At 39.1% G+C, this 24,809-nt stretch overlaps 1 protein-coding gene across 1 annotated transcript in view; it reads left to right on the top strand.

The window, feature by feature from the left end:
* The window catches only part of Ankfn1 (ankyrin repeat and fibronectin type III domain containing 1), a 390,235-nt gene that overhangs the window by 259,607 nt on the left and 105,819 nt on the right, over positions 1-24,809 (top strand). Inside the window, exons 6-7 of the mRNA XM_013149456.3 lie at positions 4,479-4,673; positions 6,681-6,794. Of these exons, the coding sequence (XP_013004910.3) occupies positions 4,479-4,673; positions 6,681-6,794 (309 nt within the window). The remainder of the gene's footprint in view (positions 1-4,478; positions 4,674-6,680; positions 6,795-24,809) is intronic.

Genomic DNA, 24,809 nt, shown 5'->3' with positions numbered 1-24,809 from the left:
CATATTGTCATTATTACAATTTATGAGACAGGCACCCTTATTATGCTAGTTTTCCAGATGAGATAGCTGGGCTCAACACAGCAGAATAACTGGCTAACGTCATGTATCTCACTGATTCCAAAGCCTTTATGAATTTTCTCCACTTTTGAAAATAGTAGAAAAGTAGCCTTCAGCTGAAGATAAGGAAATTGTCCAGAATCATATGAAAATGGGTAGGGCTGCCTTAATGAGCAGTGAGTTCTGCTCCTGAAGATTAGAAGGGACAAAGGCACCTTGGCAAGAGGTATCGAAGGTTAGTTCTAAGGATTCTTCTACCACCAAGATTAAATGATTGTCTTAATGCGTCCTTTTTCTCATCAATAAAAAGAAGAAAATATTATTAATAGAAAACTTGTTGCTAAACTGAAAAATAGCATATTATTAGTAATTTATAAAGGAGGTCATTGTTTTCATTCCTTTCAAGCAAATAAAATAAACTGTTCTGTAAAATCCTCAATTAAAAAACTGAAATTAGTTTACCTTTTACACACATAGTATTTTCATGCTTTAAGTAATTATCAACCAAGCCCTAGTTCATTAACTACAGAGATACAGATAAAATTAAGAAATAGTAAGTAGTTGGCAATCATAGGTTAGATTCCAGTAGTAAAGAAAATCCATTCAGTCTGTGATCATTATTTATCTCAGTGCTTAAACAGTAACTGTAATTGTATTCTTTGAACACCAAGTTGCTGCCCCACCCCCACTCCATCCCATAGTTAATTAGCTGGGCAGGTCTTATAACAAATACCCACTCAGAAGCACTGGGTGGTAGAAATGCTGTTGATAATTAACACCACAATAGCATGGAGCCTGTTTCAGGAGCACAGAGTGGTCTCAACCCAGCTGGAATGCTTGCCACACACCCACAGACCCTCTATTGTGCTGGCTGTGACTGCTCCCTGGGACAGTTGCTTGGCTGGAGAAGGAACCAACTGCAATAGGACAGAAGTCCAAACTTTCAAAAGAGCAGGAGCGCAGAATTCAAGGGGGGATATATCCAGTGGGTGAAAGTGAAAGAGAAATGAGTGGACACTAGAAAAAGAGAAAGAGATGGGCAGGAAAATCAATCATAAAATAGATTTCTATTTTCTCAGCCCAACCAGCCAGCCAAAATGAGTTCATCAACCCCAAGCCAAATACTGATAAGAAAACTGCAATATTTAAATAATAGCCTGACCCATATGCCATTTGGTTTATAGAGAAGTTCAATAAGCTTCTAAAGGGTTTTAAGGATATCATGTCTAAGTAATCCCACCTTCCTGGGTTTCAGTTTCTTCATCTTTAAAATAAGGTGATTGAAACTGTTTCCACTCCTGGGTTGAAAAATAGGATGGGGTTCCCAGACATTTTCTGAAGAGTCAAAAGCCTACCCTGTCACTTTATTAGCCAAGATAAAATTACTAGCCAAGATAAAATCACTAAGGTGTAATACAATTATATTTCCTTGTTTCTGCTTGAAGTATATTAACTCAAGTTGATTTCTCATCTGAACAGATGCTTCTACTGGTATGCAATTAGGTCAGTAATAATAAGGAAAAGCATGATTACTTGATAAGTCAGCTGGTTTGGTAGCAAAAAAACAAAAAAAAACCACGCAAAAGACTATTTTATTCAGCTATAAAAAATCAATTGGAAAAATACATAAAGATTTGTTTGGTGAAATCGTTGGAAACCACTAGTTCAGTGACTGGCTCTCGCTCATTTGTGGAATTACCTCTGACAACAGAGTCAAGTGAGTTAGTGTCTCCCTCCACTGGGGGACCTGGGGCCTGGATCTGAAAAAAGGGAGGGATCACTGTATCATCTGTCTTTTTAAAAACTTTTCAAAGTTCGGCAAGATTTCCACTCTTCTCCAAAATAAATGTGTGTGTCTCTAATTCTAATAACATGCTTTCATTAAACCTGCATGTAGAATTGGAAAGTCCAGGAAGACCCAGATATTCATATCGTGGCTTCAGAGATGCCACTATATCTCCATCCACTTGTCATCACTATGAGATTATGTTGGAGTCTGTGTACCCCATTTTGAAGAACACAAGGGATATAAATAATTTTGAAAAATCTGGCTGTAAGTTTATAGAGCTTGCTTGTCAGTCTCTGAAGAGGCAAAATGCTCTACTACGCTTTATCTTTTACCACAACTCAAACTGCATTCAGTCTAAAACGTAAGAGGACAGGAAAGGTGCAGAAAGAAAGTGGGTCATGCTAGAGAAAGCAGGAAAAAAATGTCAGGGGAGCACAGCACAGCTCAAGAGAAGCTGTCCATCTGAAATGCCACCTGGAATTCACACCAGTAATAACTGCTATGGATATAAAAATTAATAGGGGGGATTTCATAGTATTAGAAAAATTTATTTTTATAAATCATATGTCTATCACACAAGTGTTGACACATGCATGCAATTCAAACATCAGGCTTACAATAAAAGGCTCACTGAATAATTTCACAAGGACAATCCCTCCATTTTCTCTGTAATTTGGAGAGGAAGGAGGAGGGGGTGGTGGGTAGAGGGTGCAGTTACTAGGTCAATTAATCAACCTGAAAACCGTGACACAAACTCTGACGCCTAACCTATGTCTAAAAATACACAAATGTATACGAATTTGTTTTAAACTGTCAATGCCTATATTTAGGACCTTCCCAGCAAGGCTATAATGAGACTGTGTTTGAGGGTTTCAGTCATAGCAGACTCTACCATTAATCTGAAGTTAGTTAAATTAACAGCATTTAGTACTGACTTGTCAATCTCACTACTCCAGGAAATTGCACCTTGAGGCTACTAATATTGCCAATTTTTCCACTGGAGAGTGTGTGTGTGTGTGTGTGTGTGTGTGTGTATTTTCTCCAAAATCTCCACGTTCATACACCATCATTACTTCCCTACATCCACAGCACTTATATTATCATTTATTCTGGCCTCCTTTAGCCTTCCCGGGGGGATTCTGCATAGTGTAGCTGCTCAGTGAAAGAGTTTTTTAGCTTTATATTTATTTGTTTATTTTTCTGTCATGGCTCATGACTGAGGCTTTAAAAAAAAAAAGTGTGACAGTATTTAGAGTACATGATTGACTGCTACAGCCACATTCATTAACCATGACAAATCTGTAGCAAAACACAGTCCTGAGTGTTCTAAACAGAAACCTTAAAAAGAAAGAAAAAAAGGGGAAAAAAAGTCCACTAATTTTTCATTGACCTCACTGGTAAATAAATTTAGACTGATGGTGCGCAGGGGCAATAATAAATTAGAATTCATTTCCTGTAATTAATGCAAACATGCCTATGAACACAGAGAATATGAATATGTAACCACCTAATTTACATTTCAAAATACACCTAACCATATTTTCACTGCAGTTATCTTCATAATATTTTCCCCCTTAATTAGCAGAATGAAATGGATGAATTTCTTTCCCACCTTCCAACGGGAGATATTGTTTAAGTCACAGGGACTAGCAAACATTTCAGCAACAAATCTATAGACCTTAATTCTGATTTTTTTCACTATTTATGTGATCCTCAACCATATTTCTATCAGGAAGATTTCTCCCTTACCACTGACCATGAGGGACACCTCCTGAAGTGTGATCCCAGGTGATCCCACATACCCTCAACATGCTTAAGAGCCATCAATAGACTGAAGAAGCACAAGAATAGGAAAATTCTATCATTGAAATATTCAATCACACAAGAGTGGGTTAGATAAAGGAGGTGCATAAATCAACTGAAGATTATTACGCGTTAAGTAAAACATAAATGCCAAGTTCTATAGCCTCTTTTAGCAGGAGGAGCTGGTCAAACTGGCCCCCTTGGGCATAACACCTCTGGAAAAATCCTATAACCAGACCACAATTAAAGGTGATAACACTCAAGTGTTTCAGCTATCAGAACTCGCAAACTCAACTGTGGCATCCATTGCACAATACTTTGTTAGGAATAAATAAATCAACAATAACAAAACTATACCTCTAAAAACACACATACAAAATATTCTGTATCCCTGGAAGAATGTGACAAGAACATAGAATCTGTATCAGCTTCTTCCAAAAACCAAAACAGAAACAAACAACTTTGGCAAAATGCAACTTGCCTCCTGAGGAGACTTTTCAAGCTCTACAAAGCTTTTGCCCCTATGTGTTTGTGCCTCTAAATGTCCTGGGAAAAAATCTGTACAAATATAATTACCTGTAGTAATTGGAATGTATGTGACAGGAGGGCTGAAGAGCAATTGAGAATATCCTAATTTGATGAATTTGTCACTCAGTCTGATTGGAAATGTCATCAAATAGATCTTTTAATAATGATAATTCATAATGAATACTGACCCCACTTTATCCTGGACTTTTAAAAGAAACCCTTGTAGACTGTAAGGTATAGCCTGCCAATGCAGTTGTATCTTCCCAGAAAAAGAGGAGTTATCCTATTTCTTCCCCTTCAGTTGTCAGCTTGGAAAGCCGAGCAATGCACCTCCACGCACTGGTCCAGGAGGCCCAGGACAGGGTGAGTGAACTGTCTGCCCAGGTGGAGAATGAAGGATTCACTCTGGACAATACAGAGAAAGAGAAACAGCTGAAAGCTTGGGAGTGGAGGTATCGGCTCTACAGACGCATGAAAACAGGCTTCGAACACGCCAGTGAGTATATTCAGAAGGCTTCTACATTTAACTAGACTGAGCTTTGGTTTGAAACAGGCAAGCCTTCTTTTACAGACTTTTTTTTTTCGCCGTACAGGGTCATGGATGGCTGTTGTCAGACTATTTAGAGCAAGGGCTCAGAGAAATCCTAAAAGGGTCTTTTGTCTTGTTTGATTTTCTGGCTCTTGATAGGTTCTCTGCCCATAGCTATGAGACCTCGGCGCCTCTGGCCTCCCTCCACCATGTCACACTCATCTAGCACTTTCTACCCGCTACACCCTAATGTCTAATGACATGAATGGTCTGATGCACTAAGTGGCTGTATTTTGGAATGTGGAGGTAGAAAAATATTTGTTTACCTGTTTGTCTAGTTTCTGCTGCAAGCTCAAGTTTAAGCTGTTTTCAACTCTCTACAGCTCTTTTTATATAGAGCTGAAAACTGAACTTCAATTAATGCAAGCAACAGAGAAGACAGTCAATCAAACCTGCCTGTGAATTATGCATTTTATTGCAGTCTCTCTCTCTTTACCAATTCTTCCGGTTAATTTAAGGAAACCCTTTTTGGATAATGATCATCAGCAACAAAAAGTACTGCTTAGTGCAGCCACTAATATAAAAGCAAAATATATAGCTCAAACACTTGTGAAATATTAACCTCTCATTCTAGAAGCTTTATTTAAATAATAAAAACCTTCAACTTGAAATTTAAACACAAGTGAAAAGTCAGTTCATTCAACTGAAGTTCTCTGTTTTTGCCTAGAGAATCTTCAAATGAACAAACTAAACCTTACACAGAAAAAGACTAAAGGAATGAAAATATTTTCTTAGGTAGCACTGTACACTGATGTCAAATGTAGGCCTAACCTTTTCACTGAAACAAATAACTCAAATAATATTAATCAAAGGTTACTTTCAACACTAACAATCTCAGCAGTGCTGGTATATGGATTTTTACAAAGATTCAGAAATTGCATTAAAAAGTGCATTTGCTACTGGGCCATGCTGAGGGCAGATTAACACTAGAAAGAGACATGTTTTTAGACTTGATGTCAGATTTCATAATTTTCTAAGTTACAAAACATTTTCTGAATGCTAAAAACCATCATCAGTCTGTTGAAGCCAGAAGTTGGTAGACAAGACATACGTCTCCAATTTTGCTTAGAAACACTACCTGAAGTAAGAAGTAGCAAACCAAGAACAAAGTGGGTTAGAATTTTATCTTGGACAAGGCCTGGGATCAGGCATCTAACACCATGGGCTTTCAGCCCACTGTGTGTTCACCACATTCTGAGCTAGGAATTTGGTCTCTTTAGCCCTATTTCCGCATCCCAAAAGTGAGGGTATTATTTGTAATCTTTTCCCCCAGCAGAGCTATAGAATGTCTCCATGATACAATTTGTGTCAAAGTATCTGATGAACCGTACGTAAACAGAAGGTTGCTGTCACTTTCTCCCCCATCCTTGCTGGCCAAGTCACATCTCCTACTGTGTTACCAGGGCAATTTGGGAAGATTTCACTGGTATTCTTTGCCCCTTCAGAAGATGTTCTAATAAGCCAGACACATAAGCTTAAATATCACATGGATTCTCTTCTATGAGAAACCTAAAATATAAATAAAAAGCACAATAAAAGATAAATAAGAAGCCGAATGACAGATGTTTCTCAAAGAGGGAGGGGGATCACCAGATAGAGAAGGAGGGCAAAGGGGAGGGAAAAGGAATGAAAAAAGGAGCGAAGACGTGTTCTGCACCTGCACCAACTCTATAAAAAATGTAAATGTTATGCCCTGCAAACAGGTACTAATAAAAAAAGAATTTAATAAAAACAGACCACAGTGGCAACAAATGAAAGGCATTGAGACTTCTAATAAAAATATTCAAAAGCAAAAGCTATCAGGCTTTACAATGTTTCCATACTGTATGTCTCCAGATATTCTGGGAAGAGTCAGGAGCACTGGTTGAACGGATTTGCTAAGCGAAGATCTTTGTGCTTTTTCTTCTGTCCCAGGAGCCCCTGAGGTGCCAACCAATGCCTGTCTCATGGTAACCAGCAGCGTGTCTCTCACTGTCAGCTTCCAAGAGCCTCTCAGTGCCAATGCAGCTGTAGTGACCAGGTATAAAGGTACTGCACTCCCAATATCTTCTCCCCACTCCTGCATAGACAGAAATCTGTGGCATAAAGACTAGTTATGCATTTTGTGCATTTGGGATTCCTATTGATAGGATCATTTTTATCCCATTTACTTTCACAGCTGAAATACTAAAGTAAGCACACATGTGAAGGAGCAATAAGGTGACTGAGAATGTCACGGAAAGGATGAACCACAAGACCAGGCTGTCCGTCCAAACTTCTCAGTGAATGTGCCATTCATGTTTGCAGAGTGTCTGCTTTGTGCAGAGCACAGGGTTTGGATATGGAACATACTGAAAAATCAGACCCGATCCAAGGAGCTGAAAGGCTGGAATGTGGAACATAAATAGGGGGCATAGAAATCGAAGACTGTAATACCAGGTGAAGCACGCTGGGGTCAGGAAAGACCAAGGGGGTGGTAAAATAGTAGTGGGACCTGTAAAGGCTCCAGGTTAGAGGTGGCATTCAGGTCTGACTTTGAAGGATGGTCAGAATTTGGACTGGAAGATATTGGTGGAGAGTAGTAAATTCCAAATGGAGAGAACAATGAGCATTGGTATAAAAGCACAGGGACCAGAGGACATGAACAGAGCACAGCTATGTAACCTTTCCACTTATCCGGGCTGCACTGAGGGAAGAGGAATTGTCTTGGGCCACATACAAAACACATAATATCATTGATGTATATAAAAACAAAGCTTCTTTTTTATATATATTTTTGTTTTATAATAACATAAAAAAACACAAACCCAAGTTCAACAATTTAAAAAGAAAACTTACATGTCTGCTTATTAACAACAAACACCTGTCCTCACAGGAATGCATACAGGTGTATGTGGGTTAAAATAACTATCATCAATAATCACTGCATTTTCATTGCTGAGTCACACAAGTGCATGCAATGTCTGATGCACATGGGTTTTGCTTCCATCGCCTGTGTGTGGTTGGCTCATGAGGCAGAGTTAGCACTGAACCTTACCTTCCCCCTCACAGCTTCCACTGTCTCATACATAGTCTACCTTTCAGCACCATACAGTCAAGTGATAAAAAACTGAAATAACTACAAATCACATCACAATGTGGAAGGTTTATGATCTTGCAGAGCTGTTATTAGCTGTCCAGGGCTGTATGTCGGATACACCTGATGTAAAAGAAACTGAAACCAGCATTAATTCTAGAGAAGCAGTTTCAGCAGTGAAAGGTACAGAGAGTAAACCTAGGATCCATGGGTGGGGTTCTGTGGTGCTGGCAGTTAAGGTCTAGGACTTCACACTTTAAGTGATGAGTTCTGTAGCACTTTTAAGTAAGACAGGTACAAAATGGCTAGCAGAGTTCTGAAAGTTGGAAGTGTCCATACTGTACATGATACACTGCGAGAGATATGGATTTAGAATAAAGAAAGCTCTTCAGGAGAGGTTGTGACTGCCCGAGCTGGCTACTGTGGCAGCACTGGGAGAGTACAGGAAAAGCCCAGAAGGAGAGATCTACAGCCAATGCATACGTGGCACCTACTGTGTAAGCTTAAGCCTACATGTGTGAACTCTAGTAAGTCCTCACTGCTACTTCAGGAAGTAGGGTCTGTTTAGTTTCCACTTTACAGATGAAAAAAGGGAATGAAGGGCTGAAGCATCTGCCTAGAGGATCATAGCAGAACCAGAGCCATGCCATTCTGTTGACTCTTGAACATAAAGGACAAAAAAGAATATGATCTAGTTCAGTGATTCACAAGGACATGCAGAATGACACTGACCATCCCTGAAGCCTAACAGTTTTCCATAGGTAAACTTACAAATTCCAGTATTGTTCCCTCTGCCTGCAATAATGCTCACACACAGAGTATGTCTTCCTTTCTCGCTACACAAGGACCTTGTATGTCTACAAACTGAACTGCTTGTCACTAGGTTACCTGTATCAATCCAAGAGAAGGCAGCCCTAAGACATTAACATCAGCACAGTGATGAAGTCACCCAGGTAACCTCTCATGGCCAACCTTTACAATGGTTCTAATGCTTTCTCTTGGTGGTGTAGTCTGTCAAGATTGACATTCACAGCAACTTCTGCGAGCAGTGGTAGACATAGTCATTTTCCTTTTTCCTACCTCTTTCTAGCTCAGGATTGTGACAAAGGGTTTCATCAGTGCTGTCCAAATTGACATTCCCTTCTTATATTTGAGTAATGAGTTATATCAGAAGCTAATTTATACAGACTTCCAACTATTTAATATTTGACCATAATGCCAGCAAATTCTATCAGTGTTCACATTTCAACATGTCTCATCTCAAGAGACTTGCATTTGGGTAGAGTTGAAACAAAAGGTCACAAATGGGTTCTGTTGGTGACTGGAGAAGATTAATTATTATAAATAGAATTGTCTGTTACATTATGGAATAGGTTTCCTTGTGATAATTTATAAGGACATAAATTGAGTTCTTAACCTGACCACTCTCAGGGTTTATTTAAACCAGCTGTCAGCCCACTGTACCCACAGAGACAGCAAGTCAGCTTTTAATTCAGGGGTTAAAGTAATTATTTAATTGTGGAAATATTAGCAAAATTACCCTGAGACAAGGCTAATTATATTGTTTGCTTTCAAAAAAAGAAAGAATTGAGAAATCCACAGAATGAAATAGCAATTATCTGATTGGTTGGAGGAAAAGATCCTGTTGTATTTAGGGTTTGGCAAAAATGCCTCCTCTCCAGAATTTCTGGGTTCAGTGAAACCTCAAGCCTATTTTGACAACTGTTTTCCCACTTCATGCTTAAGCCAGTGTATTTTGGGAGAAAAATGTGAATCTTTCTGTTTTCCAGATGTTTATACTCAATTCACCCAACATGTTTTCTAAGTTTATTGATACACAGAAATCCTTTTCAAAGTATCTCTTTATATACCTTCTTCACACTCTAGCATCATACGCCACACAAATCATCAGCACAGCTAGAGATTTAAGGCTTTAGTTATAGCTTATGACCCAGGAAACTGTTTTCAGTGAAATCCACTACAATGTTCTGTCTGCATTTACCCTGAATAGGAGGGCAAGGGGTGTTTCTAGGTGTTTCCTCCTTGGACCCAAAGATCCCTTGCATCTTTCCATTGCATCTCTCCAACTGCCACAGTTTACCAAGAAAAGCTAGTTATTTCAGTTGCTTTGATGCTTTGGACTTTTTCCAGAACTTAGTTACACATTTTCTCCACATAGCCTTGGGTAACCTGCCTGAATCTCTCATTTCAAGATTATGTGTTATTTTTCTTCAGGACCAAGCAGAAAAAATTCTAAAAGGTGCTTTTACTGCTCTTTTACAGGGTTAGGGAGTGGGTAGGAACACATCTTGTTACAGGTTCAGTGCAGCATTTGTCTTTCATTCAAAGGATAAAATATTTTATACTTTTTTTTAAAAGTGAGCCTTACAATCGTGATGCCTTTAAGATTTACTAAGTGTGAGAAGCTGCAGTAGTTTCTGCTGTGCTTCCTAAGTGGTACCCTATTTTTGGACATACCTTTCCCTGTCTCTCTTCCCACCTGCTCCCTAGCAGACTAGAATCCATGACCCTAGTTCTTTGCTATGAAAGCCTTGCCAGAACACACCATTTATCTGCCCTTCATTTTATCTCATTTTTTAAAATACAAAAGCATTTCTGCTTGCAGAGATTGCTTATGCCTTTGGGGAGCTGATAGTGTTCCTACCACCATCTCTAGGTTCTTAGAAAAAGAAGAGCCCAGAGAATTCCAGAAAGATGCCCTGGGGTATTTCAGCTTCCAGAAGGGACAGTCCACCATTTACAAAAAAACCTTCAGGGTCATTCATTTATAATGAGTGTCAGCCATGTTTCCACAAGACTTTTAAAAACCCTGACTTCACAGTGGGTGGGTTCACATTGCTCAGTGATTTATATTCTTTTTACCCCTATTTTTCTCACCTATACTTTGTACTTGCAAAGATACTTGTCTACCAAGAAAATGCATTGCATTACATAACATTTTTTCAAGTTCAAGTATTTGAAGAACTGTTCTAATCATAAGTATAAAGTAGCTAGCCACATCAGTAGGTTAAAGTGACATAATTTAATAAAGCAACTTATAATTTTATTAGCCTGTCTGAGTTTGGAGAGAGAGAGAGATAAACCCAAAGTTTTGCAGACAATAGCAACAAAGAGAAGCAGAAAACGTTATGTCCAGAGAACCAAAAACTCAGTGGATTAACATTTTTTGCACATGGGTGAAAATGTGAAAGTGAGTTAAGCAATGAAACATATGAAGAAAGGGAAACAGTGGGTCCAGTGAAAACAAGAGCTTGGGGAAAGTACAGAGCAGCACTGTGCAGGAGTCACTGCGTCTAAGCTGCTAAGACTTCTCGTTTCCGCTATAAGTTGCTGAGTTGTCAGAATTCAGCCAATTTATTCTCCAACAATACCGTGAACTACCTTGGGACCTGTTTTTTCAGTACCTTATGTGGTAAAAGTGACTACTTGTTTTCATCTTTTGAAACAATTACAGCCCTTTAACAGTTCAGAGTTATATAAAAGAAAAAGTCAAAGTTCTCCTGCGTCCTTCTCCAATCTCACATCCCTATCCCGAAGTTCATCTCTGTGGAGTGTGACGTCCTTCAGGCCTTGATGCACAGGCACCATATATATACAGTCATAATGCAAACACATAAAGAGTAACATTGCAGCCAGCAACTGACCACATATGCTATAGTGATCCCAAAGTTGGGGATGCAGCTATCCCAGTTGACAGAAGGATACTCTATGATATCTGTTTGCACAATCATTAAATTGCCCAAAAATGTATTTTGCAGAACATATCTCCATGGTTAAGGAATTATAAAGACTGTAAACAGAAAGATCATAGTTTTGTGTGCTCTAGTACAAACATTGTCACTCTGTGTTAATCAGCTTGCCATCTCTGTGACAAAATAACTGAAAGAACCAAATTAAAATGATTTAAAACCCCAAGATTTGGGTTCATGGTTCCAGAGGTTTCAGTCTGTTTGCGTGGCTCCAATGTTCTAGGGTCTCTGGTGAGGCAGAATACCACAGTGAGGTGAGTATAATGGAACTGAGCTCACCTTGCAGTAGTCAGGAAGCAAAATAAAAACCAGAAAGAGAGGACAGGGTTTCAGAGCCCTGGTGGTCCCTCTTCCTTTCTTAGACTTTACCTCTTAAATGCCCCTCTACTTTCCACTACTGGCATAGCCCAGTGACCAAGCCTTTTGAGTATGACCCTTCTCCAGAAACTTAAGATCCCAATCCTAACACAGACTATTGGGACCAGGGATATAGCTCAGTGGCACAGTTCCTATCTGGCAAGTACAAGGTCCTAAGTTCAAGTCAAGTCCCAGTACCAGAATACAACAAAATGAGACTGAAATATAGCTCAGTGGTACAGCACTTGCCTATCATGTGCCAGGCTCTAGGTTCATTCCCCAGTACCACAAAAACTAAAACCCCTAACACAGACTATTTACCTAATCCTACAATTGGAATGTTTTACAACTCAGCAATATTTCTGTAGTTCATAATACATCATATATGTCTTCATTATTCTGAATAATAGTATTCCTATTTCATAGATAGACTTACAATTATTTTCCTGCTGACATAGGTTGTCTTTAATTCTTTCCTATTATCCAACATTATAGTCCTTGCATTCAGGCTTGCCTCTATTTTATCTATGAGAATATTTTTTTCTAGGATGGTTAACTAGAAGTAGAACAATCTATGCTTTCATGCATTGTGTCTCATTGGTCTATCTGTGCTAATACTATACAGTAACCCATGACATATTTTCATATCTGGCAGGACAAGTCCCTCACCATGGTAATCTCCTTAAAAATGTATTATTCACATTTTCTCTTCAAATGAATTATTTAATTGGATTGTCTAGTTCAATTTTAAAATATTATGGGACTTGCATCATATTCCTAAATTAATTTGGGGACATGTCCGTCCATGAACATCTTTTTGTAATCAAGTTAAATTTTATGTATTCAGGATAGTTTAAGCATTTTCTTTTCTTTCTTTCTTTTTTTTGTTAAATCGGTAACAGGGATCGAACTCACAACTGCCTGCTTGCAAGGCAGGTGCTTATGCTGCTGAGCTAAATCCCCAGCCCTAAGCATTTTCTTTATGTGGCTCTCCTTTATGTTCTGTTGGATTTAATACCAAAAATATATTTTATAATTTTTGTGATCATTAGGAATTAAGAACTCTCTTTTCAAGATGCTCTTGGGTCAAAAACAGAATATTACTGATTTTTTTAAGTCATTAATGGATGGTTTTCTAACCTCTAACAGTTTTTTCATCACAAATCATCTTGCATCTCATGAGATGAATGAGTAGTAGTCACATGTATCTTTCAAATAAAGTATCACTCATAGTCTCTTATTGAGTTCTGCTTTCTCTTTGGAAGAGAGAAGAGGCATAATGCAAAGTAGTAGAATAGCAAACCCCAGAGTCAGATGTGTTTCATTTTGAAATTCAACTTTTTGTTTCTTTAACGTTCAATACATTACTCAAACTTGTTTTCTCTTTATACAGATAAGAAAACTTATTAGTTTTAAGTCATAATTTTTGTTTTATGTTGTCATTCCTACTACTTTTTACATGTTCATTTTATTGTTTCCTTACTAGTTTTGTCCTTTAATTTGAAAACTTAGTTTACTTCTTTATTTTTCTTATGTTATAATCCATGTACTTAAGGCTATAAATACATAACCCCCCCAAAAAAATCCATATCCAAAAAAGCTGAAAATACAGTGCTATAAGTATCATTTATTTCAACTTGTAATTTGTTTCACTGCTCCTTTAATCTAAGTTTCTTCACAAATCATATTAAATGTCCAATTGCTCAGATCTTATTTGTTGTATCTGTATTGCTTTTTCTAATTTTATTATATTTTAAAATTTTTAAATGTGCACTGTATCCTTTGGGAGCATTTAAAAATTCTTGTTTGAGGCTATCTACTGAATCAGTTCTCTGTGCTATACAGGATGGCTGAAGAGAAATGCATAAACTCTATAGAATATGAAGTGTGAACCTGTGTATGTTTTTTAAGTACTTTGAATTTTAATCTGTTTTTGAAGTACTTTGAATTTTAATGTGTGAGAGAAGCTGCTTTGTCTTGCTTCATGCAGCTTGCCTCCATCTCTACTTTTCATGTGGTTAACATTTATTTTCTACATGTTTCTATTTGCTGTTTTTTCTCTCAAATATTTGCAACAACTTATGTATAATACCAAGAACTGGAACCAACCCACTTGATCCTCAGTTGATGATATTTGAACAATAATACATCCTTACTAAGCAACACAACTTACCAATAAAAAGAAACAAACTACACACACAACCTGGATGAATCTTTAGAGAATTACCTTCAGTGGAAAAGCCAATCCTAAAAGTCTATGCACTCTAAGATTCCATCTGAGTAACACTCTTGAAATAACAAAATTACTAAAATTGAAAATATATTAATGATTGCCAAGAAGAGCTGGCAGGTAAAGAAGTGGGTATGCATGGCTTCAGTGCTTGTCTAATGGATGTATTTCAGTAAACTTGGATGTCAGTTTTTCTTCTAATCTAATATCCAAGTCATTTTTCCTTCTTACCCAGAATGTATGATCAGAAACATGACCTAATACCAGTATAAACCTAAACCAATGTACTTATGAAAACATATCTGCTATTCCAAAAATTGTGAAAGTCAACTAGAGATAAACGTGAAGCTGGGTTTTTATATCAGCTAGTGAAGGATTGTGTATGATACTGGTTTTTCTTCTTATGATAGGGAAGTCCCAAATAGGGAAGTCATAGACTCAAAATACAGTAAGACATTTTTAGAATATGTATGTTTTTCCCTAAAGTTCTTATGATAGGGAAGTCCCAAATAGGGAAGTCATAGACTCAAAATACAGTAAGACATTTTTAGAATATGTATGTTTTTCCCTAAAGTACATGTTCCTTGAAAACAAAAATACTGTCTTTTTTAGTTCTTCTCCGTAACTACTACATTCTAGTACTACTGAACTTTCTATTCTTAAGTTAGCTCTTCCTTCACAGACCTTTGTAGGTGGTGATTCCTGTGCCTGCAACAGTGCCCCCTCCTACTCATCAGCCCACTAGTTATTCAAGTTTCTATTAAAAGTTATTTCATCAGAGAAGCACTTTGGAAGTACCTATTATAAACCAGCCCTACAAACCTGTAATTCACAGAATTATCAATTCTATCATTTTCTTCATTTTTTCTGTAAATTAATGTTCAACAAAAGTCTATGTATTTGTGCGACATTTTTAAGTTTAAACACATTTCTGTATTATAAAACTTCTTAGAGTCTTTTTTATCTGATATATCTAATAGAAGATTTCCCAAATTTAATTTGGCCATGGATGAACATTTCATTAGAAAAAATGTTTCCTAACTTTCAGAATATTTAGACCAGGACTTCCCAAAGTAAGCAGTACATTCAAATCACTGGTGATTCATGCCAGAGCTCCTTTTTAAATTTTTAATAGTACATCTTTGCAGGGCATAATGTTTACATTCCTTGTGTGGAGTTAGTATATGTACATAACACATCTTAATTCCTTTTTTATCACTTTTCCCTCCTTTCCTTTCTCCTTTCTTCCATCTCTTGATCCCCTTTCTATTAGAGCAAGATCTATCTTCATATCATACATCCTATTATCTACCTTTTATTTTGCTCTTTATTTATAATTTGGATTTCTCATGTAAGAGAAACTATGTTTTATTTAAACTTGTATAACTGATTTATTTCACTTAACATTATAGTTTTATGGTTCACCCATTCCACAAATGACTTAAGTTTATCTTTTTTTACAGTAGAGTAGTACTAAATACCACATTTTCGCTAACCATTCATCTGTCGATGGCTATATAGGCTGCTTCCAAGAGTTAACTAGTATGAATTGTGTAGCTGTAAACATGATTATTCATGTGTCACTAAAATATGATGTCTTTATCTCTTTTAGGAAGGTATCTTAAAGGGAAATAGTTGAGTCAAACGGTATTTGTAGTTTTAGTTTTTTGAACAATCTTCATACCAATGTTCACAGCAGTACTGGTTTACATTTCCACCAACAATGTAGAAGAGTTCTTTTTTCCCAACATCCTCACTTGCATTTGTTGTTACTTGATATTTGATGATGGCCATTCTTTCTTGGGTAAAATGAAATCCAAGTGTTGTTTTAATTTGCATTTCTCTAGTGGCCAGCTATGTTGAGCACTTCTTGTATTTATTGGCATTTATACTTCTGTAAAGTGTCTATTCATTTCATTTGGCCATTTTTTATTGGTCTTTTATTGGGAGTTTCTAATTTGTTTGAGTTCTTTATATATTCTAGATGGTAGTCCTCAGCCTAAGGAAGAGTTAACAATTGTTTTCCATTTTTCAAGTTGTTTTTTCACTTCATTCATTATTTCTTTGGCTGCACAGAATGTTTTTAATGTGATATGAGCCCATTTATTGATCCGTGGTGCTATTTCCTGTGCAACCAGGGTTTTGTTCAGAAAGTCCTTGACTATGCCTCTGACTTCAAGAGTTTTACTTGTTTTATCTTCCAGCAGATTAAGTGTTTCTGGCTTAACATTTAGTCTTTTTGTCTATTTTTAGGTTAGCACAAAGTGAGAGACATGGGTCTAGATTTACTCTTCTGCATGTAAATAGGTTTCCCAGCATCATTTGTTAAAGAAGCTATCTTTTCTCTAGTGTATGCTTTTGGTCCCTATTCGAAAGTCAAGTAGTGGAATATATGTGCGGTTTTTTCCCTTATCCTCTATTCCATTCCATTGAATTTCATGTTTTTGTGCCAGTACCATGCTGCTTTTATCACCGTAGCTTTGTAAAAGAGCTTCTTTCAAGACCCAACAAATCAGTCATTGCAGGCTTGAAATTTAAGCAAAATGTCTTTTCAAGAGATTAATTCCATATGCAGAAAAGCTAAGAATACATGGTCATGTTTTAATCTGTCCCTCCCACTAGTCTGCGAACCTCCTGCAGGCAGAAACATTTCGTTCACTTCTGCATTCCTAGCACTTGACCCAAAATATATACAAAGGTGCTAATTTATTTATTTTTTCATTAAAATTTTAATAATATAGCAGGTTATATTCTAGGTATTGGATATATAAATTGACAAAAATGTCTTAGGAAAGGTTATATTTAATAGAGAAATAATAATCCACGCCAAAGGGTTACTACTTAATACCCCACATCCTAATGGCTTTCTATAATCCTCACTACAAAACTTTAGGTGGTATTATCACCTTTTATTTTTCTTTTAGTACCAGGAATCAAATTTGGGATCTTGCACTTTCCAGGGCCAATCTTATACACAGCCTAGGGAAGTGCCCAGTTTATAAGTCTAAATCTTCATAGAGTCTACACTCCCATCTCTGCTCCACCTCTACTCGTCCCATAGAGAAAGTCTGCCAGCTTATTTCTATACATGAGGGATACATCACTCAGGCAGGGCAGTTACTTCCACCAGAAAAAGAGTTTCTGATCCTTACAGCTTATGAATTTCATTTTAAAATCAGGTTTCCTGAGTCATAGAGAAAAAATGAATACATTGCAGACACAGAAAATACACTTATATGATTTCTTAGTCTTCTCCAACCATTTAAAACAGAATAGAAAAAGTTAATAATTGACAAAAACAAATAAACAACTGTTAAGATGATTTACAGTCTGGTCACTAAGCAGACTCAGAGTCTATCTTGCTTTCTCAGTCCTTTTGCTCCATAATGGGATTCAATATTAGTGTAAGAAGTTATATAAACCATATTTCAGAAATAATACTATAATTGCTGAGTATTTAACATGTGCCTTATACAGTGGTAGGTCCTTGAATATGCAAAATCTCCTCTGTAACTTTTCACTGATTCTACCTCTGACCTTCAGAATTGTGCCCTAGATTTAAAAAAAAAAGTCTCAGCACTTGGGAGGCTAACACAGGAGGTTAATTGCAAGTTCAAAATCAGCCTGGGCTACAAAATAAGCTCAAGGCCAGTCTGAACTGCATAACAAGACCCTATCTCAAAAGACCAAAAAAGAAAAAAAGAAAAAAGTGTCCTGGACAGCAGCTCCTCAAATATTTGCAAATTGTTATCACATCCTTTCCTCTGCTTCTTTGCGTCATTTTATTCAGGCTATTAAAAAAAAAATCTCCTGCTCCTTTCACATGGCATGGCATAGTTTTCGGTACTCATGATAGGTTTCCCTCTTCTGGAATCTTTCTAGAGAGTGACTTCTCCCTAGCATGGGGCCCACAATTAACCAAAACCTTCAGTTCACAGTCTGAGCAGCTCTGACAGCAACAGGACTGAGTCTTTAGTCATTTTCACACAATATTCTCTGAAGAATCCACTTCAAATCTTTCTTACCTGACACTGCTGCATGAAGCAGCACAGTGTAAACCTCAGCCTTAACTCTGTCTTGAGATGTGCTCTTCCTTTCTCAAGTCGTCTTCTCTGACTAATAAACCCCTAGGCACCCTTTAACTTCACATCACCTCAAATAGAGCCTTCACTGGCTTTTACCTCCCCCCCGACAGAACCAGACAGGACATCCTCTACACACATCTGGGCCAATTTTCATTGAACATGTTAGACAGCACTACATTCACCTGTCTGCCTGGCTATATGGGCATCTTGAGTGCCAAAAGAAATTCTGTCTTATTACGTTGCATGTCCTCGATGCATAGAACCTGGTCAGTTGTTGAACTGCACTAACCTTTAGTTGAAAGAAAAGAGAAAGCAAAACTTCTGTGTTAAGACAAAAGGAAAATAAGAACAGGTACTTATTTATTATGTGTTTATTACTACTGAAGGAAACTGTGGGTACCATGCAGCTAGGTACTGTAGGTACAACAAAGAAGCATCACACACAGTCTTTGCCATTGAGTCAAATGATCAGTCACCCATTTAGTCATTTGTTCATTCATTTGCACATTCATTAATTCACCCATCATTTAGTACACACTTTTGAAGTTCCTGCTGTGTATCAGGCCCTTTTATAGTCACCATAGACATGGCAGTGGGTAAGACCAATTCAGCTGCTGCATCTATGAGTTCCTAGTACAGCAGTGCAGGAACTACCCAACATTTAGGCCTCTGTCTCTGATCCAGCTGACAAATAAGTGTTTCTCCATCTAAGTGCTATGCGAGGCACCAGGTATCCAACTGTGGCCAAAATAAACAAAATAAAAATTTTGTTTGTTTGAGGCTTAGAGGTTAGCTGGGGAAAGCAAAGCTTGCCAGTAAGAGAATGAACTTTGTAATATCAAGAAAATAGTGTTACACCAGGAGTTCTTAACTGGCTTTGTCCCACAAGGTCTTGAGTGAGCCTCAGCTCACCTCCCTTTCCTTTATAAGAAGTCTCAGCTTTCTTCTCAGACTGGCAGGCGTGAAGATCTTCAGCTCCATTACTTGGCACTTTTTGCATTTTTCCTCCAAGCTCACTGTCTTCAACACACTTGCTCCTGAAAAGGCTCTGCAAAGGGGACTGCATCACCAGCTGAGTTAAACAACTTATAAATCCCTCCCTCCCTTACCCTCTTTCAGAGCCCTCAGGCCATGAAGCCTCTTGGTGAAGAGGGAGGGAAACCCACCGGACAGCTCTTTACTGCTATGCAACTGTGAGATTCCTCTCCACGCTTCCTTCTGGGGAAAAGTACGACTGCCAGGAGGATTGAAGAGTGCAGCAGTGCACAGTACTGTGCAAAACACCAACCCCATGTCACACAGTAGCCCTGTCACTACCTCCTACCACCATCCTACCTGACTCCGCAGGTGACACACTGTGTCACTTAACCTGGGAGCCTGGCAGGTCTAAAGCCAGATTCCCTGGGGAGCCAGTGAGTTTTCAGTGGCCACACACGCAGATCTCCACTCAAGGCAGATGCAGATTTAAGCCAAGTTCTGTCTCTGACTGCCCAACTGGACCTGCAGCTGTCACCAGAGATGATAAGCCACTCTCCTTTTGAATGCTTTTTGGCCAGCTCACTTTGCACCATTAGAGTTTGTCAATAGCCCACAACTGCTTTCTAGAATTTCTCTCCACCAGAAAGTGTGTTTTTCTAAGAAATAGGTGTTCTAGCCTGAAGCCTAATTTCACGTGAGGGCTCAGAAATGAAACAAAAATAACCACTCTCAAGTCTGTAAGCTGAGGAGCCTCTCTACTTCCTGAAAGTGTTTCCTTTTGGAAGGTGTGGAGAGGGGGGGTCCTTTGTGTTAATAAAACTTTTACAATTATACCGGGATATAGGCTCCTTGAATTAGCTGAGGTCCCAGCAGAAAATAGAAGCCGTGCTCATTTGAATTGTGAAGAAACTTTAAGGCAGTAAGTATTTACAGAGAAGTAAGCAGCAGCACACAGGTCCAGCTACACTGGGACCTCTATTGTTATAGAATTATTGTGTCTATTCTTCTAGAAGGGGGAGTGAAAGCAGGGCTAGAGAATGACAGTCAGGAGTTACACTGTGAAAAGACACAAACACTGCCAGAGGAAGCACTGGCTGATTGAACCAGATGCCAAAAGTAAGACATTTGTGGGATGCATAGAGAAAGGACTCTGGAAAATACAAAGTGGGACAGAGATGATCAAAAAGGAGTTCTGGAGTAAAAAGATGAATAGTTCTAGAGAACAAGTGAAAAAAATCTGTATAATAACTGTAGACATTACAAAACACAGAAAAAAAATTTTTTTTCTGTCTTTTTCGTTTTTTATCAGTACCAGGGATCAAACTCACGACTGCCTGCTTGCAAGGCAGGTGCTTATGCCACTGAGCTAAACCCCCAGCCCCTATACAGAAAATTTTTAAGAGACAAAAGAATCACCCATAGTGTTACTTTGCCAAAAATCTACTCCTTAAAGGAAATTCTAGTATTCTTGATGCATTTATAACAAAGCTGAGATCTTATATGTCATAAGAACAGTGGGCATTTGAGGTAGGACTATGTGCCAGTATTTGAGTCACTTTATAAATTATGCTTCTGCTATAGCTCACCAGACCTGTGCAGTAGATATTATTATCCCATCCTCATGAACAAGCAGTCTAAGGCACAGAGGAAACTTACTGATGGCCCTACAGCCAGAAATGAACACCAATCATTGATCCCAAAGCCTCTACTCAACAATTATACTATTCCACCAGCTTTTCCATAACACATTAATATATTCCTATGTTGAGAATTTTGCTTGAAACATTGTTAATGCTTCCTTGTGTACAGTAATATTATAGGAAACGTATCAATATGCATTTTGTTCTAAGTTGTTGGATATTCAAGCTGCTTCCCATCTTTCCACTATTATAAATCTTGCTGCCATGAACATCTCTGCATTTAGAATTTTCCTTGCATTTTAGAGTATTTCTTTAAAGGAAGACTCTGATAGTTTTCCCCATCTTGATTTTTTTCTGTAGTTCTGAGTCATATAGTTGCAGAAAGTTATATGTGGACATGAAAAATAACATTAAAACTCTCCTGATTGATCACTCTACCCTCAAAGAAAAAAATTAAAATATTCTTACAAAATTATAAAATTTTAAATTGTAATTGTAAATTTGAAATTGTAAAGTCCAGACTCCAGACTCACTAAACTCCATGAGTCAAAGATCTCAAATTTTACCAAGAAATAACTACTCAGGTGAAGATTCATCACCCTACCTAATCCCATTGCCCCATGTTAAATGGAAACACATTTACATATCACACTGAATGCAGGAAACACAAAAGCAGCCTGTATAAGAGCCAAACCTAAATCAATGGGCTTATATCTCTTCTATTCGTCATCCATTTCCACTCCTGATAAACTACATGTTAAGAGCTATACCACTGGACAGGAAAAATCATCAAGGGAATTTAGGTCAAACTTTTCACTACCAAAGAAGGACTGGCTATTGACAAAAGAAGGAACTGAGGTGTTCTACAAAGTGCTTTAATTTCTTAAAATGTGTACTTGGTTTTATGGAGGTTCATCTCACTCTCTAGCACAATAATTGATGAACCACCCAAGGAAAATGAGATAAACTTTTTTTTTAACTGCCTAGCAGCATTTACCAGTGTGTATGAAAATCTTGATTTTTCTGTTCTATTCAGAGATCTGAGTATAGCGTGGTACAAATTAAATCAAGATTGTCGATGTCCGCTCCCGGCCGGCAGGAAGGACACACGACAAAGTCTGGTAGTGGACAACCTTTTCTTTTTATTTTCCTTCTCCGTACAGCCTGCCCTGGGTTCTCCCAGCTGAAGCCTCCTCTGGTCCGCTCCCCGCGGCTCCTTTTGTGCTTCAGTCTGCCCCAAAGCCTCTACCGGTCCGCTCTCCGCGGCTCCTTTTGGGCTTTTACTTCTGGGCTTCTACCTGGCTTCTTCTTCCGCCCAGGGGTGGCACCGGTATATATACGGGTACAGTGTCCAATCATGTTAAAGTAAGCAAGGCAAGCTGATTGGCTAACATCATCAGTTGCCAGGCAGACTATATTGTTGAGCGGGTTGTTTACGCGGTAAGCAGGAAACTAACATATTCGATGGGAGGGGTAATCTACCTCAGGCTTTGCTCTTTACCACAGGCCGCACGTCCGCCGCGCAAGGCGAGCTATCACAGACGCGGCTCCCAACATCTCCCCCTATTTTATTTTTTATGAATGTGCGCATCGTAGCCCTTCCTGGACTGGGTGCAGAGGCTTATGCCCTATGTGTAGGCCCACCGTAGGTCCTTGGCTTAGACCCTGGTTGGCCATGCCATGGTCTGCCAAGGCCCTGAGGCCCTCGTCCTTTTTCTAGGGCCAGGCACAAACTGGACGGAACCTGGATGCACACAAGCTTGCACTCATTTCCTCTCCGTAAAGAAATCCCCTCGGAGAGAAATTTAGACCTGGGCAGCATCTAACAGTCCAGCGGCTTACGTGCAGGATGGGGTAGGGCCTGGCTTAGGTCGAGTCGTGCTGGGGAGGCACGCTCTTACCCGTCATTGACTCACCTACCCTGCTGTGTATTGTCACCTTATGGAGGAGAATGAGGGATGCCCGCCATATCTAGACTCGGTCGTGGGCCAATTGAGCAAGCCATGCATATGCCTGAGGATCTTCTTGTCTATTTCGGGCTACCGCTATTTTTATTTATCTTGTTGGTTGGTCTGTGATGGATCTCCGGTAGGGCAGGTCTGATCTTCAGTCGAGGGCTTTGTTGCCCGTGTCAGTCTCTCCGGTATCCACAGTGGTTCTCGTCCCGATTCCTGTGGGAAAACACAAACCGCGCCTCGGTTCCAGCTGACCACTGGATCCGGGCCCATCCATTGTCCTGTCAGGACATCTTTCCACTTCACCCACCCTTTATGGTTGGGGGAAGGGTTGCAGTGCTCCACAGCTGGGGAGCGATTATCATTATTTAAATTTAAAAAATTGTGTGTGAATAGTGCCATGGATAATCGTGCCTTTGGGGCCAGGCCTTGGCCTACTCCCCCTTTTTGTTTTTGTAAAATTTCTTTGAGGCTTCTATGAGCCCTCTCAATGATTCCTTGACCTTGGGGATTGTATGGGATACCATGTTTTAATTGAACCTCCATCATTTTGCAGAACTCATTGAAGGCTTTGCCTATATAGGCTGGTCCATTATCAGTTTTTAATATTTTTGGTTTGCCCCATGCGGCCCAAGCTGCCAGGCAATGATTGATCACATTAGACACTTTTTCACCTGTTTCTGCTGTTGCGAATATGACGTGAGAACAGGTGTCTGTGGAAACATGAACATATTTAAGAGTCCCAAACTCCTGTATATGTGTGATGTCCATCTGCCAAACATCACCAGGGATCAAACCTCGAGGGTTTACTCCCATCGGTATGGCAGGTTTGTATGTGGCACAGGAGTCACATAGTCGCACGATATCTCGTGCATCTGCTCTAGAAACATGGAAATGGTTTGCTAGTGTCCTGGCATTAACATGAAATTTATCATGGAAGGCACGGGCTCGCTCGATTGGTGTTAGTAAGGTAAAAATCCATAACGGGCGAGTGGCAGTGTCAGCAGCCGCATTCCCCTGTGCCATGGGCCCCGGCAGGGATGTATGTGCTCTTATGTGGGTGGTGAAGACCTTATGGTGTCTGTTCTGAAGCAATGTCTGGATAGACAGGAACAGTCCAGCCACTGTGGAAGTGGATCTAATTAAACTGGCAGTCTCAAGCACTTGCATAGCATTGACCACATACCTAGAATCGGAGACAATGTTAATGGCTTCTGAGAACCGTTCAAGAATCATTTTAACGATCTGCAGTTCTACCACCTGAGGCTGATCTGGTTTAAATTGTATGGTAACCGGGGGCTTGCCTAGGATCACATAGGCGCCTATCCCCGTCTTGGAGCCATCTGTGTATATTGTAGTTGCTAGGACTAATGGCTCAGAGGCAGTAACCTTTGGAAAAATTATAGGGTGCTGAGTGACAAATGACAAGATAGGGTCTTTAGGGTATTGATTGTTTATATCCCCATGGAAAACACATCTCAGAATGGCCCAGGTATCTATGCAGGCAGCCAGGGTCTTGATCTGGCTGGCGGTATAGGGTACTCGGATGGCTTGTGGTCCTGAGCCAAAATGTTGGACAGCTCTATCATGCGCTTCAAGGGCCAATGAAGCGACTGCCTCCGGGTAATGCTCTATGACTTTTGCAGGTGAGACCTTAGGGTGTATCCACAGTAGTGGTCCTTTCTGCCAAATCACCGCTGTAGGCTGTAGACTAGTCTGTAGCAAACAGACATCAAAGGGTCGCCCTGGTTCAATTCTGTGTAAGGTGGCCCCACCTAAGGCTTTTTCCACTCTCTGTAAGGCAGCTCTTGCCTCAGGAGTGAGCCTCCTGTGGGAGGCTATATCTGGGTCTCCCTTTAGAAGGTCGAACAGGGGTTTGAGATCTGAATTTGGTATATGTAAATATGGCCTAATCCAATTAATGTCTCCCAATAGCTTTTGCATGTCATTTAGGGTCCTAACGCCATCCGTCC

This window comes from Cavia porcellus, unplaced genomic scaffold (genome assembly GCF_034190915.1).
Source record: "Cavia porcellus strain 051 isolate PalLab524CR breed Dunkin Hartley unplaced genomic scaffold, mCavPor4.1 scaffold_6, whole genome shotgun sequence".
Lineage (NCBI taxonomy): Eukaryota > Metazoa > Chordata > Mammalia > Rodentia > Caviidae > Cavia > Cavia porcellus.
The sequence above is the reverse complement of the archived record's forward strand: the minus strand, read 5'-3'. Positions and strand labels throughout refer to the sequence as shown.